Source organism: Clarias gariepinus, chromosome 4, assembly GCF_024256425.1.
Source record: "Clarias gariepinus isolate MV-2021 ecotype Netherlands chromosome 4, CGAR_prim_01v2, whole genome shotgun sequence".
Taxonomy (NCBI): domain Eukaryota; kingdom Metazoa; phylum Chordata; class Actinopteri; order Siluriformes; family Clariidae; genus Clarias; species Clarias gariepinus.
The window spans coordinates 4,772,452-4,793,324 of NC_071103.1; the positions used below are offsets into that span (position 1 = coordinate 4,772,452).

Genomic DNA, 20,873 nt, shown 5'->3' on the forward strand with positions numbered 1-20,873 from the left:
AAAAATATACTGTACAAATAAGAACAAAATATATATAATATAGAAATATTAAAGAAGAAAATAGAAATTTGTCCATAAGTAGTGTAAAAAATGGCTGAGGTGTGCAAATATGCATAAAGTGACTGACTTCGTAAAGTGTCTTATTATTAAAGTGATTTGTGCAGTGGTCCATAATGAAAGTATAAGTATATAGTGCAAAAATTGTGCATGAATGTGTCCATAGTGTCCATGAATGCCCACTGTTGGATGTAAAAGAGATGATATTAGTCCTGTATTGGGTGGTTGAGGGTACACCTCAGATTGGGTGCCAATCCATCACAGGGCACACACACATACACCACAGGCAATTTTGGAACACCAATTTGCCTATTCTGCATGTCTTTGAACTATGGGAGAAAACCCACCCAGCACAGAATTGAACCCGGACCCTGGAGGTGAAAGGTGACAGTGCTAACCACTACACCATCCTTGTGAAGAGGTGCATTCAAGTCAAATCAAGACACTGAGTGAAATTTCTGTGGGTGTAAAAAAGCGATTAACATTTACAGAAGACTTCAAGCACAGTACGATGATGAGTTTTATAGAAGACGGTACGTCCGATCCCGGCTGAGGTGGCTCAGAGCCCGCTGCACTCGTTCTTGTGAACATTCAACGGCTGATCCAAGAAAACAGATAACTTGTAAGTTTGCGGAAGGCACACATCTGTCTGTGGGAACCGTACACACACTCATTCACCAACACCACTTACTCAATACAGTTATTGCCAGGACATCACCTGTACAGTCTTGGTCTCGCTACAAGCCATTTTCGCATGTTTAGGTCATTAGAGGAGTTCCTGGGAGGCCAACGTTCCATCCACAAATCAGGCAGTCTAATCATGGCTCTGGTTTACTGAGAAAACTTTATACCTTGATAGTTTCCAAGCATTAGTGAAACACTGGGATAAATGCAGGGGACTGAGAAATAAAGGGAGTTTTTACTCTGTATTGTGTTATTCTGCACAATCAAAAGTCCCAGTTTAACTTGAACGTCTCTTATAAAATATTTTTTTCAAACCTTGTAAAAATGTTCGACATTGAAATGTATTAAACATTTGTCTTACATATTTTTGAATGTAATATCATTAATCCAGAACTTGTATACTGTATGTGTGCATCGAGCTTGACACTTTGGCAAGAAGCTGGGATTGTATAGGATAATACACCTGTTTTGGGCTGATGGTAGACAGGTTGAACATTATGAGATGCTTTTCTGTTCAGTACGGCTGTAAAGCGTGTTGAAGTGCATGAACTGTATCTGGAGGATTTTATGTTTTATGTGCCGCTGATGCAGTATATGATCAGCTGATTAGATAACAGCCAGGGTACAGGTGTTCCTAATAAAGTGTGTGTGAGTGGAACACAGCAATCACCATAACTATAATCAGTGTCGTGTGTAAATTAGATACTCATCCATTATATCGATTAAGGAAAGAAAGACTGTCTTTCTTTAATGTTAATTCATTTCCATGGTAAAAAAAAAAGAGAGTGTCTCATATACACAGTGCTAAATGCACCAAAATCCTGCTATCCAAAATCATTAATGTTAACAGCGCCAGAGCCCATAGTGTGTTTACATGCTGGAGGGTGTCTGCGTGTAACATCAGGGCCATCAATGAAGAATCCATCGGTCTGTTAATGAAAAGGCTGAAGCAGTTAAACTACAGAGTTCTCTCTCGGCTGTGTTCCAGATCGCTGTTGACTTCTCCTCACGACTCTGAACTCCACATCGTCTGTGTCAGGCAAGTCCCACTCACAGCGCTGGTAGGGAGAGTGTGTAATACGGGCCAGATATTTCGACAAGAACACACTCGACCCTGGCAACAAGCACGGTGTAGTTTTAAAGAGTTTCCTTGACGATTCACATGCGGTTTTCTTTACTGCCAAGTCGCGTTAGCTTGGTCGAGACTGATCTCAGAGAGCCCACAACATGCAACATGATTTGCACGATGGCCTAATATTCATCATACGGACTTTTTTCCCAACATACACATTAACTCGCTCCATCTATATGGGGTTTGCTTTGTCTTGGTAAAAATCAGAGAAATCGGTCACGAAAAGCCGTCTGAGAAGTGTTTCGATTCTCATCTCCCCCTAGTGGACAAAAGGTAGCTGCTACGTCCTCGACTCACACATCAAGTTTATCCTTCGACGCTAATGCTCCCGTTTACTGGTTCAGTAGTAAAATGTGCAATGAATTCCAGCCAACAAAATATCAGCCCTGGAACCGCTTTTATTTTCACTGTGTCATAGTTATTCATAGAAATGAATTGCAAATTACATATTTTAAAAAGCTACCGGGGAGCAGTTAAGACCTCCGGCGCATCTCTAACTACTTCCCACTAGCTTTTACTGTTTATTATCATGTTTAATGCAAGTAAATATTCCCAGATTCATCCTTCCCTGCCTACAGCGGCTAATTAGCTAAAGTGTTGCTGTAGTCAGCAGATTCATAACCGAGTTCATCTTAAATCGGCGAGGCGCTTGTCGTCTAACCTACACCGCGTGTTTGACATTATGAGCTGATAAGGCACCTTTGATCTAATTTGCGTGTAAGCACGTGTGAGAGTGTAGGAGCGTTTGTGCTGGTATGTGAGCACGCACCCACCATCTGTGCAGAGAAGGTGTTATGAAGGAAAAAGAGCCATCTCTTGACCCAGAATTCTTTGCCAGAGAAGTGAAAAGTCTCTGATGACGAAGCGCGAGTCCACGGCGCGACTAATTAAACGGCGCCACGACTTCCCTAAACACATTGCGCTAATATGCTTTATCCCACAGTTTCTCCTGCTTAGGCTGGTCTTATATTGCCATATAATGCTCCAAAATTTTTTTTTTTTTACTATATATTTTAAATCTTATTTTTTTTCTTAAGATATTTATTTATTTATTTATTCATTTTTACATTACATGATTACTATTTCATATTGCCTTGCTAGCTTACCTGACTAACTAGCTAACAAAAGTGACGGTAAAAAATGACTAACGAATTGGTTGCATATAATGCTGATAATAATAATTAAATTGCATTTAATTCATGAAGAAAGTCAAGAGAAAAATTGCTTTGCTCAATCAGCATAACAATATCCAAGCATGCATCCCTTATGTAAAAGAGGGCGGATAGCGCATTCAGGAGAAGTAATTAGCTAGTAATCATTAGTACTTAAACTTAATATTAGTGACAGGTGTTTATATACTGTATTACTATTTATTTGTACTACTCCCGCTTAGTTGTTAAACTGTCCTGTGCAGTCATCCCTTCTGCCTTCTCTATCTCTACAGTACGTCTCATGTTAAACTACACCCGAGCTAGCTCTTAAAATCCGCGCAGGGGATTCCATCCTGTAAGAAAGCCAGCGCAAGTCCGTACCGTGCTCGCAGATCTCCCCTAGTGTTAAGCGCAACCATGGAAACAGCAAATAGTTTAGGGGTATTCGAGCCGAAGCGGTCGGTCGTGTCTCGGCGTCTTCGGCAGCGTTCTGTCATGGTGGTTGAGGTGAGTGTCAGCAAGAACCGGGGGGTTTAAAAGAGTTATCATCAGTCCCTTCTTCCTCTGATTCATTCATTCATTCTCTGGCTTGAGCCGTCCCTCGTTCTTCTCTACAATCAGACTGTCTTCAGTCACCTGCCGTGAGTCATCCGATCCCATTTTACTCGAACCGTTTCTTTTGTTGCTCATTTTTTTAACCCATCCACCTCTTTTTTTCTTTCTCTTTCTCTCATTCAGGCTCTACCTTAATGGGTGACACGTTGGTCGCCTGTAACCATGGCGACACTGCAGCATGTCTGCGTCGAATCGGTAATTTTTTTTTTTCACTCCTCTTTCTTTCCGCCATCGCCCTCTGCTCTCATCTGGTACACTCCATCACCTCCGTGGCCTCGAGCTCTTTCTCTTTCGCTCAGATTTCCTTTATTTCTTTTCGGTGGCACTTTGTGCACGTCTCCTCCACCCATCCATCTGACTCTTTGTAGCCCCTCCCCTCTATTTTGGTCTCAGTTCACAACCTCATGGTGAAAGCGTCTCTCTTTCTCTCTCTCTTTCTCTTGTGCTCTCTCTCTCTCTCGCTCTCTCTCGCTCTCATACACACACGGGAAGGAAGAATAAATACCTTCTCAGGAAGAGCCCCAAGCATTTAGGAATGAAGGTTTGAATATTGTGTGTTTCGAAATACTTTTCTGCTCACCTCGGGTGTAAAGAGTGCTTGCTTGAGTCACTGTCAGCTCGAACCAGTCTGACCATCCGTTTTACTTCTCCCAGTAACACAGCAAGCTCACGCCAGACACCAGAACTGGGAGCGCAGCGTGGAGGCAGACACATCCTTACCTCATAATGTGTGCGAACATCACTGCCTCGCACACACACATGCTTGTCTTTCTTTGTGTGTGTGTGTGTGTGTGTGTGTGTGTGTGTGGTTGGATCTGCCTGCGTCTGTCTGACTCTTGTAAACAAACATTCGTAAGCGTTCAGTGTGGTGGAGGAGACTGGGAGAATTAAAACTCAGCTTATGCACAGTTAAACTGCTCCAGATTCTCTCTCTCTCTCTCTTTCTCTGCCTTTCTCTCTCTCATACACACACACACACACACACACACACTTTATGAATTTAAAGAATAAACAAGACAATTAAATCATAGGTTACTGGTGTTGCATTACAACACAGCCATTTTAGTTGGGTGTGTATAAAGAGAGAGAGATTGGACTGGAATTATATAAATAGCCTATATAATGTATGTATTATAAGTGTGTGTGTATGTGTGTGTGAGCATTTGAGCCTGCACTAGTTTTTTTTCTTTATACCTTACATTTTATGTTTCTCCATTCTTTTTCTTTCTTTCTTTCTTTACTTATTTCTTTCTGTTCATGTTAGTTTCTTTGTCCATTCTCACTTTCATTTATTGTGTCCCTTCTTCCTTCCTTCCTCCCCTCCCTCCCAGTTTTTCTGTCCATTTTTACCTTCCTACATTTATTCTCTGTTATTTACATTTTTTCCCACTTTTTTTCTTTCTTTCTTTCTCTTTCCACTTTATGTTCCTTTATCCATTCATTTTTATAGATATTCATTCATTTTTACACTTTATGTTCCTCTATCCATTAATTCTATGGATAGTCTTTCTTTCTTTCTTTCTTTCTTTCTTTCTTTCTTGTGATGCACTAGTGCATGTTTTCTGTTTTTATTCCAATCTCCTCTAATAGATCTATGTGATTAGGGATAGTAGTACAGTAGTGATGCTCGTAGCTTAGCTGGCTTATTTTGTGTTCTTTCAAAAGAATATAATTTATTCTTTTTGTGTGTGATAAGCTCCTGTGTTCTTTTCTTCTGTTTTCTCCTCCAACAAGTACTGGTTTAGGCTGATTCCACTAAGATCCTGGCTTGGTGTAGCTGCTGTTAGGTTTTATGCTAGTTCGCGCAGCAGTTTACCTCAGAGGAGTTGAGAGAGTCAGTTAGAGAGGAGTTAGTACCAGCTAGAACCGGACTGAACCAGCTGACACTGGGTACTGTTTAAACTAAAGAAGCAGACAGGACATAGCTGAACTAGTTAGCTAGATAAAGAAAGAAAGGTAGATTTTTGTTATTGTAAAACACTATGTGGCTTTTGTTACTTACAAAATTAATAAAATCATTACTTACAAAAGTAATAAAATAAAAATGTACAGTTTCCTTTTTTCCTAAGCTTGATAAAGTAGTTTACGTTTAGCTAGCTAGCTACTTAATTTGAAAGGTAATTTGGCCGTAGTTACGTAGCAGCTTTAGCTACTTTGATCCACTATCTGTTTCTTGATCTAATTTATCTTCTCTATATAAATGTGTGTGTGTGTGTGTGTGTGTGTGTGTGTGTGTGTGTGTGTGTGTTTGTAGCTGGACCCCGAGCAGACTGGTTTTATTGCGGTGGAGAACTTCACCAGTCTGGCGGAGCAGCATGAGCTGCAGCTGGACCCCAACAAGCTGGACATGCTGCTGGCCCTTGTTCAGAGCGACCAGCACGGCCACGTCTGCTACCAGGAACTCATCGAGCTGGTAAGATGCGCACACACACACACACACACACACACACACACACACATATATATATATATTTATATGCTCTGATTTGAAGTATTTCTTTCTTTTTTGGTCTTTTTACATTTTTTGTTTGTATATTGTTTACGCACTGCCTGGCCAAAAAAGTCAACATTTCAGAAGGGTCAAATTATTGATCTGATTATTGGGCTGTGTCAAGCAAAGACAACTACTAAGGAGATTTGTACAACTTTATCATTATCAAAACTCGGAAGGATAGTGCTGAGCCGTCAAATTTGTGGAAGAAATGAGGTCCAAATAAACCATGAATGGAGATGACCTGATGATTAATCGATTGATTTCTTTCTTTCTGTTTTAATGTAACTTTCTATTTCCATTCTCACATCTATTTCTGTCCATTTTCAGTTTCGTTTTTTTGATGTCCCAATTTTTTTCTTCCTTTCTTTCTTTCTTTCTTTTGTGCTATTTTCTCTAGCCATATTTTTCTTCCATTTTTCCTTTTTTCTTTCCTCCCTCCATTTTTACTTTCTCTAATTATTCTGTCACAAATGTTTTCTTTTTCTTTCTTTCTTTGCTTCTTTTTTTCTTTCTTTCTTTAAGGAAGTCTCTATCATCAGAGAGTGGAATAATATGTAATAAAATGTGTAGCACGCAGATAAATATACCCATAGCTCGGAGATTCCATGTGCCTCAGGGCTGTGTGTGTGTGTCCCTGTGTGTGTCTGTTTAAGATATTTAAAAGGATAATGGACTAATAAATGCAGAGCAGCATGAAACTGCTGGTTTATCACAGCTTTCCAGACACACACACACAAACACTTGTTAACACACACACCAACCACATCATGCACTGCTCTCTTGACTCCAGGGGGAGAAAGCTTGACCAAAAAAGTCCAGATTTAGACTAGTGTACATGTGTGTGTGTGTGTGTGTGTGTGTGTGTGTGCTGTTTTGGGTAAATGGACAATTTATCTCAGATCGATTACACCAACTTATTACCATACAGACAACAGGTCTCTCACTGTTCCTCTCCATCTCCATCGCTTCTTCTGTCTTCTTTAGCTAAGCAGTAAGCGCTCCAGTAGTTTCCGGCGTGCCATTGCTAATGGGCGGCGCACTCTGCAGCGTGAGATCCTATTGGACGAGACGGGCCTGGGTGTGTACAAGCGCTTTGTGCGCTATGTGGCATACGAGATCCTCCCTTGTGAAACAGACAGGCGCTGGTACTTTCATCAGAACAGGCTCTGTCCTCCGCCTGTCTTCATGGCCATCGTCACCATAGTGCAGGTGCACTGCTTTCTTTCTTTCTTTCTTTTTTCCCTCTTTCTTATCTTTGTCTTACATTTGAGATATAATTTTTTTTTGTATTGTTGTTTTGTATTGCACTTGTCAGACTTTAATTCTTTGTGTGTCAGATTGTGGTGTTTATGTGTTATGGGGTGAGGCTCAACAAGTGGGTTCTGCAGACCTATCAGCCGGACTTCATGAAGAGCCCGCTGGTGTATCATCCAGGACACCGAGCCCAAGTCTGGAGATTCTTCAGCTACATGTTCATGCATGTCGGGTAACAATGCAAATTACAGTACTCGCACAGAATCAAAGTGACATCAGTGCAACCAAAGACTATACACACATATACTGCATTTTTTGTTGTTACTTTGTTTTGTTGCTGTGACTGTCACATAAATAAATTTAATATATAAATGCACACACTCTTTATCTTGATGTAAAGTCTATCACTTTTGGGCGCACTTGTTTACACCTTTTACACCGATGCACTGAGCAAAGTCGATATTATTGATTACAAAGTCCTGAAATTAGAAACCTGTTTCAATTCCTGTGCTGGAGAAATGCGCAGTCTACAGTTCTTAATGTATATGCGAAAATGAAGGAATAGTCTGAGTCAAGTCCTTAGGCTTGGAAATTTGCTTAAGACACTGCCCTGGAGAAAGCATAATTCAACCTCATTAGCCCTAACTTTAGTCAGGGTTACATTGGAGCCAGAGAACACTGGATCTATGATGAGGGTCTACCCTCAAAAAGACCTCAATTCAGTCCTTTGGGAAATCAAATGACCATTCCACCTACATCCATGTTGTTGGGAAGAACCTAAAGAACCTTAAGGAAACCCTTACACAAATATAGAGAAAATTGGAAACATCAAGAACAAAAACTATAACGATATACTGTATGGTAGATGAATGATTCAGAAGACAGATTAGCCCTAACAACCTTTCCTTGTCTACAGTTGAGGCATACTAGAACACCGAGGTGATTTTGCAGATATTGTTGCCTTCTCATAATTTACCAGTGCTGTTCTCTTTCTAGGAAGCACATGATTTATGGGTTAGAATTGTCACCTCGCATCTGTTGGTTCAATTCTTGCCTCCAGTTTGTGTGATGGGTTTCCTCTGGGTACTCTGGGTTTGTCCTACAGTCCAAAGACATGTTGTTGTTTGATCTCACAATTGTACTCCATCCAGGGTGTCCCATGCCTTGTGCCCCAAGTTTCCTGCGATTAGATGCAAGCCCAGAAATTTAAAGAAATAATGGATGGATGTTCTTGTTCTGTGGCGGCACCAGTGACTAAGGAGCTCTTTCTTTTTGTTGACCTTGTGCTATCCAAAATGTGCTATTCAGTGGGATCTGGACTTGCTCAAAATCTTTGAAGGTGTTTGACCTGTCAACCAAAAAGATTTTATTGGTTCATCAGAACTTCAAAACCTTCAAGCAGGTTCAGAGGCCACTTATCTTCATAACTAAGATACTGGTGGTGCAAAAGGGTTAAACTTGGAGCTTGGAATCCAACCGTGACTGTAGTCAACCAGATCTGATGTTAGATTGCAGTCTTTTAATTTTTCAGAATACGTAGAATATCCAAGTATTAAGTGCAGACTGCTTTAGACGAGATGAGCAGGAAAAAAAGAGCAACATGATCAATCAAGCAAGTCCCGAGGAACCAATGTAGTGTGCATAAAGTAGGTGCAATATGGACAGATTTCTGGCTCTTGAATGTAATTTGGACTTACCTAGCAGCAAAGCATTACAATGGACTCAAAAGTGATAAATGATTAAAAAAATCTATCAACATGAATGCATATAGCATGTGTATAGCACATATTCTCTATGTAATGTAGTCCAATCAGGGGTTTAAAAAGCGTTGGATTAAGAGCGAACCAATTTGGTTCGTGATTCATTATTCATCATTTGATTCCAAAGCAATTGTTAATGATTGAATGTACAGCTTTGGGCTCTGATTTACTAAGATTTACTATAATGGCTGCTAATTTATTTGTGCAAGGGGATGAGTTGTAAAAAAACATAGTAGGCGTGTTGTTGATGAATTATGGCAATTATGCAAAGTGAATCTTGCAAAATCAGCATCAGAATAAGCTACAAAAAGCGACAAATCACTGGTCATATTTAAACAAAAAGATGAGAAACTATGAAAAAAAGATAAGTAAAAAAACGAAGTACTTTTTGAAGGTAACTTTAGTATGTCTATCAAAAGAAAGGCAGTTCTGATAGGTCCCTTGATGCTTAAAAAATAAATTTAATTTTACAGTAAGAAACCACTTGTCATCTCAAGGGGACTGCTGGGAAAAGTACCTCTGCCTGTGTTCAAGTTAAATTTAAAGCCCTTTTGGATCATTTGCTATATCACCTACCTACAATCGAGCAGCCTGTGCTCTCCAAATGTGTCAGGCTTACTGACAGTGTTGGGCGGTTGGTAATCTCACAGGGAGAGACCTGTAAAAGAAGAAATCAGGTTAAAGTAGAATAAAAAAAAAAAAGAAAAGAACGAAACCTTCAGGGTTTTGATATCCTTCCAACAAGTTCTGCCAAGGCACAAGAGATGATGTATGAATCACAACATTTGGAACGGTTTTTCCATTAAAACAGGGTTTTCCTATAAGCCGGAGAGCTCTATTTTGAGCGAAAGCAGCCAGGAAATCCAGCATCTGTTTGCAGAACAATAATCGAGCAAGCCAAGCTCCTGGCTCCCCCAAGGGCGTGCTTTCAGGATTGACAGTACTGTGAAGCAGGAGCCATAGTCAAGAAAGCAGCACATACAAAAAGGACATGCTGCGAGCGTTATGCTTGTACATATGTTTAAAGGCGTTGCGAAATGTTCGTGCGAGGGAGGAAGAGAGGTGGCATCATCCGCAGAGCTGTTCCTGCTGTCAGCGGGAGGTCTAAGAAATGACGACTTGAGCCTTAACTGCCAAGCCAGAGTCACAGAAGTTAAGCAGAATAAATATCGTCAGTGTTGCTGCTTTCTCGATTTTTTGGCCGCTGTTAAACATGTGCACGTCCTAAGAACCCTTGACAGTTTGGAATATTTTCACTGTATTAGTTTTGATTATCTTTTATTGTCCCTGTACACTCTGATTCTTATGCAAACAATGCTTGTTTAACAAGATTTCCTGCGAAATTTGAGTATAATCCTGAAGCAAGTGCAAAAGCAACGCACAAGCTTATGAGGTGTCTAATAAACAACAGCAATAGTGCCTTAAGTCAGGAAAATACCGTGTCGGCTTTGCATCTGCGGTGTGAGTGAGGTACTTTGGCAGAATTTTTTTATCATTTCAAAAAACGTCACAGCACAACCTTTTTTGTTCTTCCTTTACTTCACTGCGTTATCTCCACACTGCATGCTTGATTTTTGGCCATAAGTTGACCTATTTGTAAGTGCCAAACAAAACTGGTTTGCACTCAACCAAGTGAATGTGATGATGTTTAGTTATAGAGAGACCAAGGTAAATAATGTACAGTAGCAAGCTAGCTATTAGTGATGGGAATCGTAACCATTCCATAATCGATCATTGGAGTAAACCAAAAAATGATCGATTAATAATAAATACAGTTTGATCGCAAAGTATAAGGCGTCTTTTATAGTTTTTTTTAAAGTATGTCAATCAAAACATAATAAAATTGAAGTGCATATAAGTACAAAATTGTAGGTCTTAGTCGTCACCTTTTTTTCACACTCTGCACACCAAGAGTCTGTGGAGTCAACATAAAAGCAAATACAGTGTAACATTAAGTAATCAAGGCCAAACTTCACAACCGTCATTCCGTGCAAAAATGCATTAAAATGCAAGTACAGCTGAGACTTATATGATGCTTCGACAGTGCCACAAAGCTAAACTCAGTTAGGATATTTCAAAATTCCAGTGGGTATTTAGAGCAAGTTTAACTCTTTTTTTTCCCACTTAGCCATACAGCTTATTTTATGGCTAGTTCTGTGAACATTATGTATGTCATATACACACGTTTCTGTTACACAGCAGTTACTTGGGAGTGCATAAAAAAAAACTCACAACATGGCATTTTATAGGACTATTTAACGATTAAAATCGATTGCTAGTTTTCATAATAGAGGACTTGAAATGCACAGGAAATAAACAATCGATGATCGTCTAATCCATACTAGCTATAATATTCTGGCTAGCAAGTTAGCTTAACGCCTAATTAAGACGCGTAGCCAAATAGCCAAAACTACAGTATTTGACGACCACACAAACATTATGTAATGATATTGGTTTTGTTACAGTTTGGATGAGCAATATGAAATCTTCTTCATCTTCTATACCGCTTTATCCTGTATTCAGGGTCGCGGAGACCTGGAGCCTATCCCAGGAGGCTTAGGGCACGAGGCACCCTGGACAGGGTGCAATATGGAATTAATACTGAAACTTTGCACATTTGTATTTAGAGCTCTGATATCACATTGGCTTTCAGGATTGACAGGTTGTTCAGGATTGACAACCTTGAATGGATTAATTTATTTATTTATATTTAATTGATTCACGATTCTTTTGCATGAAAGATAAAGGGAGAAAGAACGGCCACAAGCCTCATCAGTTCCTTATTTTTTATCCCTGATTTATTTTTTCAGGCTTGAAGGAAAATCTCTGTGGTTGATGTGAGACTTGTTGTCGGATTGGTGACATTAAAAACAGACCACTGTGAAGACTGTGGATCTAAGGAATTCTGTATGCACTGAAAGATCAATTCCAACATGATCAAGATGGATACTGTTAGTGGATGATGTGTGGAATAAACCTTGACAAGAACCAGACTCAACCCGTCCTCTTCTGGTGGACCTCAATTCATAGGCGTTTTGATTGCTACTCTAAAAAGCCATCCTGTAAATAGGAAAATTGTACATATAGATGTGTTGAAAGAATATTCAATATGCACTTTTTTTATGAATAGTCCTTTAAGAAGCATTGAAGTCTTAATTTTTCGGAATACGTCAGATATCCAAGTATTAAGTGCAGAATCCTTCAGACTAGAAGAGCAGGAAAATGGAACATCATGATCAATCAAGCAAGTCCGGAGGGTTGGAACCAATGTAGTGTGCATAAAGTGGGTGCAATATGGACAGATTTTTGGCTCTTGAATGGAATTTGGACTTACTGAGCATCAAAGCATTACAATGGACTTAAAAGTGATAAGTGATTAAAAAAGCCACAGGAGATTATTTTTTTAATTTATTATTTACCCAAAGTGGTGCTTTCTGCACTCAACCATAGGTTTACTTTCACAGAAAAAAGGTTTGCTGCTTTCGAAAAAACTGGTGTTTCGCCGTATCAAGTGTAACACAATACTCGGAATAACCAGTTATTAACAGCCGACTGCTGGGAAAAGCAGACAGAGCCATGTCGTGGGTTACGAAAAAATGTGTGTATGCTAACAGGGCTGTCAGACTGCAAGTGTGTTGTCACAGTCAGGTTCATTGTCGGCCTTGCACATTCTCGCTAGTGTTAGAAAGCACAAACTGCTCTGTGCTCGGGTGTAAAAGAAGCTCAGCTTGTCGTAGTAGTGAGCTGACAGGAGCGGTTTTGTGGCTGTGTGGGTTTGTGCTCGGAAATTACTGTCACGTCTGAAACGAGGCAAAAAAAGAAATGTGGATGGAAAAAAAGAAAAGCTAAACATCTCAACAACCTGATCCTGATCCTTGAGAATGAGTCACCACCAGCTGTTGTTTTAAGCCGTTAACTATGATAATTGATTAACCTTTCATTCTCAATCTCAAATACCAAACCTTTTATTGCAAAAACGTTATTTACTCAGCATGGCTGATTCAAACTGCTAGTAAAATGAAGCATGGCTGCTCATGTGCTGCCTTCCAAATCCAACAAACTGGTCAAAAAAGCCTCCCAAGGTAGCATCCATGAGAATATTGTGTTTCAGAGTCACAACTTGCCCATTTCCAATCCATTTTTGGTGGATATCCTGGTACGATGCCATGCCCTAGTGTAGTTTTTCCACATGCTTGTGTTTTAGTTTTTTTTTTTGTCCCATCGCCTGTCTCATGGACCCAGTCCTGATTCTTGCAACTGATTGATTACTCTAATGTGTTCTCCTGTTCCACCTGTGCGTGTCATCAGTGGTGACCAAATCATAACAAACAAATTGTGCACTTGAGTAAAAGTAATGATCTACTAGGTAAAAGTAGAAGTCCTCCCTTTACATTTGTACTTGAGTAAAAGTCCAAAATTATTTACCTATAAATGTACTGAAGTATCAAAAATATTAACTTTATCTTAAATCGCACATTTAATCTTAACACGCAAATGATTCTCCAACTTCCCGACTGTGAACATGCTGTGTCGTTATTGTCTGCTAATTTCAAACACCTGCCAGACGATTGTGCGATTCACAGACATCTAATAGTCTACCAGTCAGCTGGCAATATTACTGCTTCAAAATCTACACACCACCGTCGTCGTGTAACGAAACACCATGAACAAATGTAGTGAAGTAGAAAGTACAGATATTTGTTGTTGAATGTAATGGAATGAAAAGTAAAAAGTAACCAGCAGTGAAACTACTCAAGTAAAGTATAGATGCATGAAAACTACATTTAAAAAATATAAAGTAAAGAAGTAAAAGTACTTACTTACCTTCTACCTCTGCATGTCACACCTTAAATTATTTCTACCCTGTTGTCACAGCGCCATTACTGATTACTCTTTTGCAACCCTTGTGCCTGTGTTTTAATCCCAGCAACGTCAACAACGTGTTTCGTGTGATTTATTATGAATTCATATTTTATATAAGGATCATTACAGAAAACCGCAGCATGGTGTAAATTACAGAGAAATAGGATCCTACAGGAGACCAAGAAGGAATTCTCTGACTTTATTCTCACTAGTAGTGTATTGCACACCCTTTTACATACACACACACACACACACACAGCCCAATTCGAGCCAGCAGAGTTGGAACACAACCATGCAAACACACAGATGGAGATTTAAACCCTGGTGGAACAGTTTTAAACAAAGTGTGCGCACAGACTAGTCTAGCATGGTTGCCAATTTGGATTTGGATCAGGAATGCACATTTCTACACGGACATTGATATCTGTACTCTCCCGCCTCGTGCTCGAACGGTATGGATGAGACGTCCTGAGTTCTTTCTGACAAATCTAAATCCTGGGTATCTGGAACCATTTGCCAACCTTCCTGGCTTGTTTAGGTTTTTTTTTTTTTTTCTCAGGATTTCCCAGTGGATTTGAGGCAATGACAAGCGTTTTATCAAACAAATCAAATACTATTAAACTTGCTGGATTTTCATTGTGCCTTAATGATGTACCTGTAGCTGGCTACTCTTTTGCTTAATCATACTGCTCAATGCACCGCAGACTTTTACTTGAACTAATACGCAAAACGTACAATTTTTTCCAATGTCAGATTCTGGTCTCCACATTATCTGATGGAAATATTTTAGTAGCTGCTCGGAGGATTGAGGCTCTAGGTTACTGAGAAGAAGTTTGGCAGTTCAAACGCCAGCTCTACAAAGCCAGGCGCTTGAGCAAGGCCCTAAACCCCGTTAGTTCAAGTCGCCCCCTATCATGGCTGACCCTGTACTCTGACCCCAACTTCCTAACCAACTGGAATGTGCAAAGAAAATAATTTCACTGCGCAGTAATAAGAGCTGGTCAGTCAAAAATGATTCACACTCCGGTTAGATTGAAACGTCTGTTGGCCGCGCTGTCTTATCAGCACTGTCTCCCCAGTCACTGCTGTTCAGGTGTGAATGTGTTAAATCAGTTACCCCGCTTGTGATTTTCACAAAAGAAGAGCAGCGTGCAGTCATTTGTTTTTTGTGGTCTACAGGGTGTACCAGGTTCTAAACCAACACACAGGAGCGTTTGTATATCAGCAAATAACATGTGCACGGATACTATGATGAAGAAAGCGTGAAAGCTACTTAAAGAGAATTTATCGATGAGACATGGATTCATCACTATGAGCCTGAGAGTAAACGGCAGAGTATGGAACTTAAATGAGTATGGAGTATGGAACTGTGAGTATGGAACAGTATCATCCTCAATCGCAGACTGAGAAAAAGTTAACCATCAGTATCATCTGGAGATCACGAATTTGATTCCCGGGTGATGCTGTAACCTCTCGCAGCTGGAGGTCTAAAGAGAGCTGATTGGCCGAGCTCTCTCAGAGGGAGGGATGAGAGGTACTTAGTGCTCCCACATTAATCTCTGCTCTTCAGCCAATCAGGAGCGTCTTTAAGGTCACACAAGCGGAAGGAGCCCCAATGGTGCGTGAACGAGCAGTTAGAAAAGATGCGGTCGACTGGTCATGTAGTTCGGAGGAAACATGTGATATCCTTCGGCCCTCCTGACTGAGTGGTAGTAGTAGTGCTAATGTGGGAGCCTCCTAGTGAAGTGGAGGAATTGGACACGAATAAAATTAGGGAGAATTAGGGGCAAAAATAAGTCAACCATCAGCTGGAAAATTACTAAATATTTATTAATCAGTTTTCTGGGATTCTCGAGGCCCAGTATTGGTACATAATCAGAAAAAGGGTTTTACAATTAACAGTGCTTGTTACAGTGAGACGCTTATTGAAGAGGTGAAGCTGAAGAGGACTGCTATCCAAGGGCGATGTACGTCCGCACATTTCTGCCCACACTGTCGACACTCGGTATTAAAGCCTCCTCCTTATAGTCTCGATCTTGCTCCATCGGAATTTCTCCTGTTTAGAAGAAGTAAAGACAGGAAAGCCATTTATGGCTCGCAGCTCAGCCTAAAACGTTTTTTGATGAGGCAATACAAAAGCTGGTTGACAGATAGACAAAGGGCATCAAAAAAATAAGAATATTATCTCAAAATAGATTTCTACAGTAGTTTTACAAAATTTTACAGCCAGATTGCTGATGTTTTTTTTGACTTACCCTCATTCATGTGACAAATTAAGGCTTAGCTTAATAGACTTTCCCCATTGTTGGTCAATGGTCTATTCTACTACCACAGCCACTAGAGGTTTTACATTTTAGTGCACTCTTAGCACTGGTCCCAGTTCAGAACGGCTGCCTCAAGAGTGGGATGCGGTCTAGACTCTGTGCCACATTGAGTATCTGTCAATCCTCTATTACAACCCATAATGCAAGCAGCTAAAAGAAGAAGAAGAAAATAGTTGGCTCTGTGCTCTGTTCCCTACTTGGAAAAAAAATATCCATATGCTAACACAGCTCTGCCCAAGTCTATAAATACCAACAAGCTCAGGCACTGCAAGTAATAAGGATAGAAATAAATACATAACCAAAAATAAAGAGTAATGCATTCCTCCAGTCATTATCAGTCATGGCTGCTCCAGGGCCCAGGGCCTAAGGAAGTCCCTGAATGGGTCAGTGTATCTGCCCATTAGCACAGTGTGTTTATGTGGTAAGTAAGAAGAAAGCAAAGAACCTAGAGGAAACTCATAACTGGGCATCAGGAACTGGGAAAAGATGCAGCACTTTTTGCTGTGCCCCCTGTGTCCTACAAAGTGCTTATTGAGTAGTTAAACTAGTTAAAACTAGTTAAAAAGCTATGTAATTTCCAGTACAGCAGTAAATCTTTTAAGACCTAAGTACTGATCCTTGAGGGACGCCAGTGAAGAGTCTATATTGTGCTGATGTGTAATGAGAGCGCGCCACTGCCGCTGTGCTGAGCCCGTGCATAAATGTTTTGAAGCTACAAAGGGGTCTAGGAGGATCAACGCTGAGGACGGTTCGGCTGATTTAGCGTAAAAGAGCGCTAATGGTGTTCAGCACATCGGACCACTCACTCATCAGGAGGGCTAGTTAATGAGTTATGATTAGTCCATGCCTGCACATATACCGTATTTGTACGATTATTAGCCTGAATCTTGCTATGAATCGGCATGTGCTCTTTGTGTGTGTGTGTGTGTGTGTGTGTGTGTGTGCATGCAGGTTGGAGCAGCTGGGCTTTAACGCTTTACTCCAGTTGATGATCGGCGTTCCTCTAGAGATGGTGCATGGAATTCTAAGAATCAGCCTTCTTTATATGGCAGGAGTGGTGGCAGGTAAGTGTGTGTGTATGTATTTTTGATTAATATGAGTATGAACTCACAAGTGTGTGTAAGAGAGAGAGAGAGTGTGTGCTTGTGTGTGTGTGTTGGTTGTGCTGTGGCTGCAGTTTGACTAAATTCAGCATCATATTTATGCCCCATAGATCACCGAGACAGTCAATAATGTTCACTGTCTCCCAATACACACACACACATACACACCCACACACACACACATAAACACTGGCATGTGCTGCTGCAATGAATGAGTACGGGGAGTGTGTACGTGTGCGTGTGTGTGTTGAAATCAGAGAGAGTACAGTGAATCCATAATCGAGCTGCAGACAAGGTCATCTTCAACTCAATAAACACACAAACACACACTCGTCCAAACAATACAAAACCGTTTACACACTAATCTCAGCGCTAAGTGCCCCCTCCGAGGAGGGGAAGAGGAACAAGACGCAGGTGATAGAGATGTAGAGTCAGATAGAGACACAGATAGAGGAGAGACAGAAGGACGGAGAGAGTGTCAGCGCTGAGCCCTGCATCTGCAGCACAGCACAACACAGCATGGTGGTTATAGACAATCTGTCACACACATGCACGCACACACACACATACACACACACAGAGTGTGTACAGAGTGCATTCTAGGTCAATATGTAATTATCACTGCTGATGATTATGTATTTTTGTACACAGTTATTTACTGAGATTGCTTTTTCACCTGTCGTGAGGTGCCAATATTTCTGCTTCTTCGACCTCTTGCTACAGTAATGAAAAAGAATCTACTCATTTTGGTTTCGTACATAATCATACCAGTAAAGAATGTTACACTGACAACGCAGGGACAGAGAGAGTGAGGGGAAAAAAGGAAGAAGACACGGGGTGTAAGGAAGAAAAGTGAGAGCGAGAGAGAAGCTCGGCTGATAAAGACAGATTGAACATTTTATCGGCACGTGCTGATATTCTGATGCACTTTTGATGAGAATGGATGAAAGGAACATGTGAGTGTGTGTGTTCTGCCCCACATCTGGGCGTGCAGTTGATGTTTCGTGAGATCTCTGATCATGGCTAAAAATCTGCATTAATGTACTGAAGGCATCAGAATCATGCTCACTGTTCAATAATGGAGGTATTTGTTGCCATGGTAACGGTTGATCAGCTTTGGTTGCATGGGTTGTTCGAATTATAGGGCGGAGAGTAAAATACTTCAGCTATTCTGACATTACACACACACATAAACACTCCCTATCTTTCCCAATATCGCTTTCTTACTTCTCTATCTTTGTCACCCTTTTTTATTCTTTCTTTTATTTTTTTCATGATCTCTCTCCCTCTGTTCCTCTCTCTTACTGCAGGATCTCTCACCGTGTCCATTACCGATATGCGTGCTCCAGTGGTCGGTGGTTCTGGAGGAGTCTACGCACTCTGCTCTGCCCATCTCGCCAATGTCGTCATGGTAACCAAGCCTAGCCGCTGTACCAACTATGGCGTATATCACTGAATGAATAAGAGAGCGAGAGAAAAGAGAGAGAGAGAGAGAAAGAGGGACGAAATAGGTGCATTTTGTTTGCTTTCAACCCGTTTCCCTGGAGACCAAATGACTCTGTCACCTCTCCAACACTTACACACACAATACCGGGGACACACTTTGTGACACACTTTAGCTCCTGCCTGCTTTCCTTCCTTTGTCTCAATTTTTTTTTTTACAATATTCTAATGGATCGACTTTGTGTTTATTAAAAAAAATCAATCCGGCAAATCAAATATTAATTCCTTCATTCTTCTGCGATCACATGGAGTGCCAAGTTCACAGAAACAGCAGAAATATTAAGGCTCATTCAAGAGTCATGGCTATAATCCGTAGCAATATCGCCGTACCGGCAGCTCATATCCATCTTACAGACGGGCTGAGGTCACAAACAATAAAACACCCGAAGCAAAAACATGGGGAAGAAAGAAATAAGATGATGAAGCCAAACAACTAGCACTGACTCAACTAAGAGCTATAGTGCAAATTTGAACTCCATATATCTCAGACACAACTTGGAGCTATATCACGGGCTGGACTCAGAAATACATAAAAGACTCGAGTCAGAGCTATATCATGAATATGAGTTAGAACTACACTGCCCGACCAAAAAACAAAGTCACCACCTGGATTTAAATAAGCAAATAGTTCCTGCAGTGATTAATATGGTTCAGCTGCAACAAGTCATGTAACCCTAACTGATGCAGTGAGCAGCTTCTCATTTCTATGCCAGAAGACATATCCCATGGCCGTGGCAAAGATATTACAAAAGATATCAAATTGGATCGCTTCAAGAAAGAAAAAACATCCTGAATTAGCATGATAGGAAATCACCTAAATGCTTAGTGAAATCAAATACTTTAAAAAAACAAAAACAAAGAAACAATAGAGCTCACAGTTTAGTATTGAAAGTAAGCGCAAGCACTTTGGGAAGACAACTCGAGGGATTGGGACCAAACAGTTGTGTAACCACATTTTAGTGAGTCTACTCAGAAAAAGGTCTTTAATTTGCTAGGGAGCATAAAGAATGGCATGTGGAGTGTTTGGAAAAGGTCACGTGGTCTGATGAGTCCAGATTTACCCTGTTCTAGAGTCATGCGCCCTTGTGCCTAAGCCTGTGGGGGCAGTAATAAGATCTGGGGTTGCTTCTGTTGGTGAGGTCCAGGCTCAGCAATGTTATGTGCTCTGATCCATGATGACAATGTCATGTTCCAAGATGACAATGCCAAGATAAGTCCAGACCTTACCGCTATTAAGAATCTTAGAGGTGTGCTGGAAAAGACTTGATGCAGTGATTCGACACTGCCATAATCAATACAAAATCTTGGAAAGAAATTAATGCGACTCTGGATGGAAATAAATGTTGTGTCATTGCACAAGCTTATCAAAAACCCTGCCACACTGTCGTAATCAAAGCAAAAGGCAGACCAATAAAAGTGTGCAACTTTGATAGGCTTGACAGACTTCAGACAGAGTTAAATCAAAGACTCTAGTCAAAGCTCCGCATAGTTCAGATTTGAGCTAGAGGTATATAAGAGACTTGAGTCCAAAGTATTCGACAGATTCTAGTCTGTCTAGAACTGAATCACAGACTCGAGTCAGAGCTACAGTATATGATAGACTTGAGTCAGTGCTATATGACAGATTTGAGTCAGTGCTATATGACAGACTTGAGTCAGTGCTACTGTATATGACAGATTTGAGTCAGTGCTAAATGACAGACTTGAGTCAGTGCTACTGTATATGACAGACTTGAGTCAGTGCTACATGACAGACTTGAGTCAGTGCTATATGACAGACTTGAGTCAGGGCTGTATAACACAAGTGAGGCTGCACTACATTGCAGACTTGAGTGAGAGCTATATGACAAACTTGAGTCAGAGCTACAGTATATAATAGATTTGAGTCAGTGTTACATTGGAGACTTGAGTCAGTGCGACATTGGATACTTGA

At 40.6% G+C, this 20,873-nt stretch overlaps 1 protein-coding gene across 1 annotated transcript in view; it reads left to right on the plus strand.

Annotated features, from left to right (window-relative positions):
* The window catches only part of rhbdl1 (rhomboid, veinlet-like 1 (Drosophila)), a 33,929-nt gene that overhangs the window by 6,877 nt on the left and 6,179 nt on the right, over window positions 1-20,873 (plus strand). The window contains exons 2-6 of the mRNA XM_053495050.1: window positions 5,894-6,052; window positions 7,118-7,342; window positions 7,471-7,619; window positions 17,286-17,398; window positions 18,748-18,848. Coding sequence (XP_053351025.1) covers window positions 5,894-6,052; window positions 7,118-7,342; window positions 7,471-7,619; window positions 17,286-17,398; window positions 18,748-18,848 — 747 coding nt within the window. The remainder of the gene's footprint in view (window positions 1-5,893; window positions 6,053-7,117; window positions 7,343-7,470; window positions 7,620-17,285; window positions 17,399-18,747; window positions 18,849-20,873) is intronic.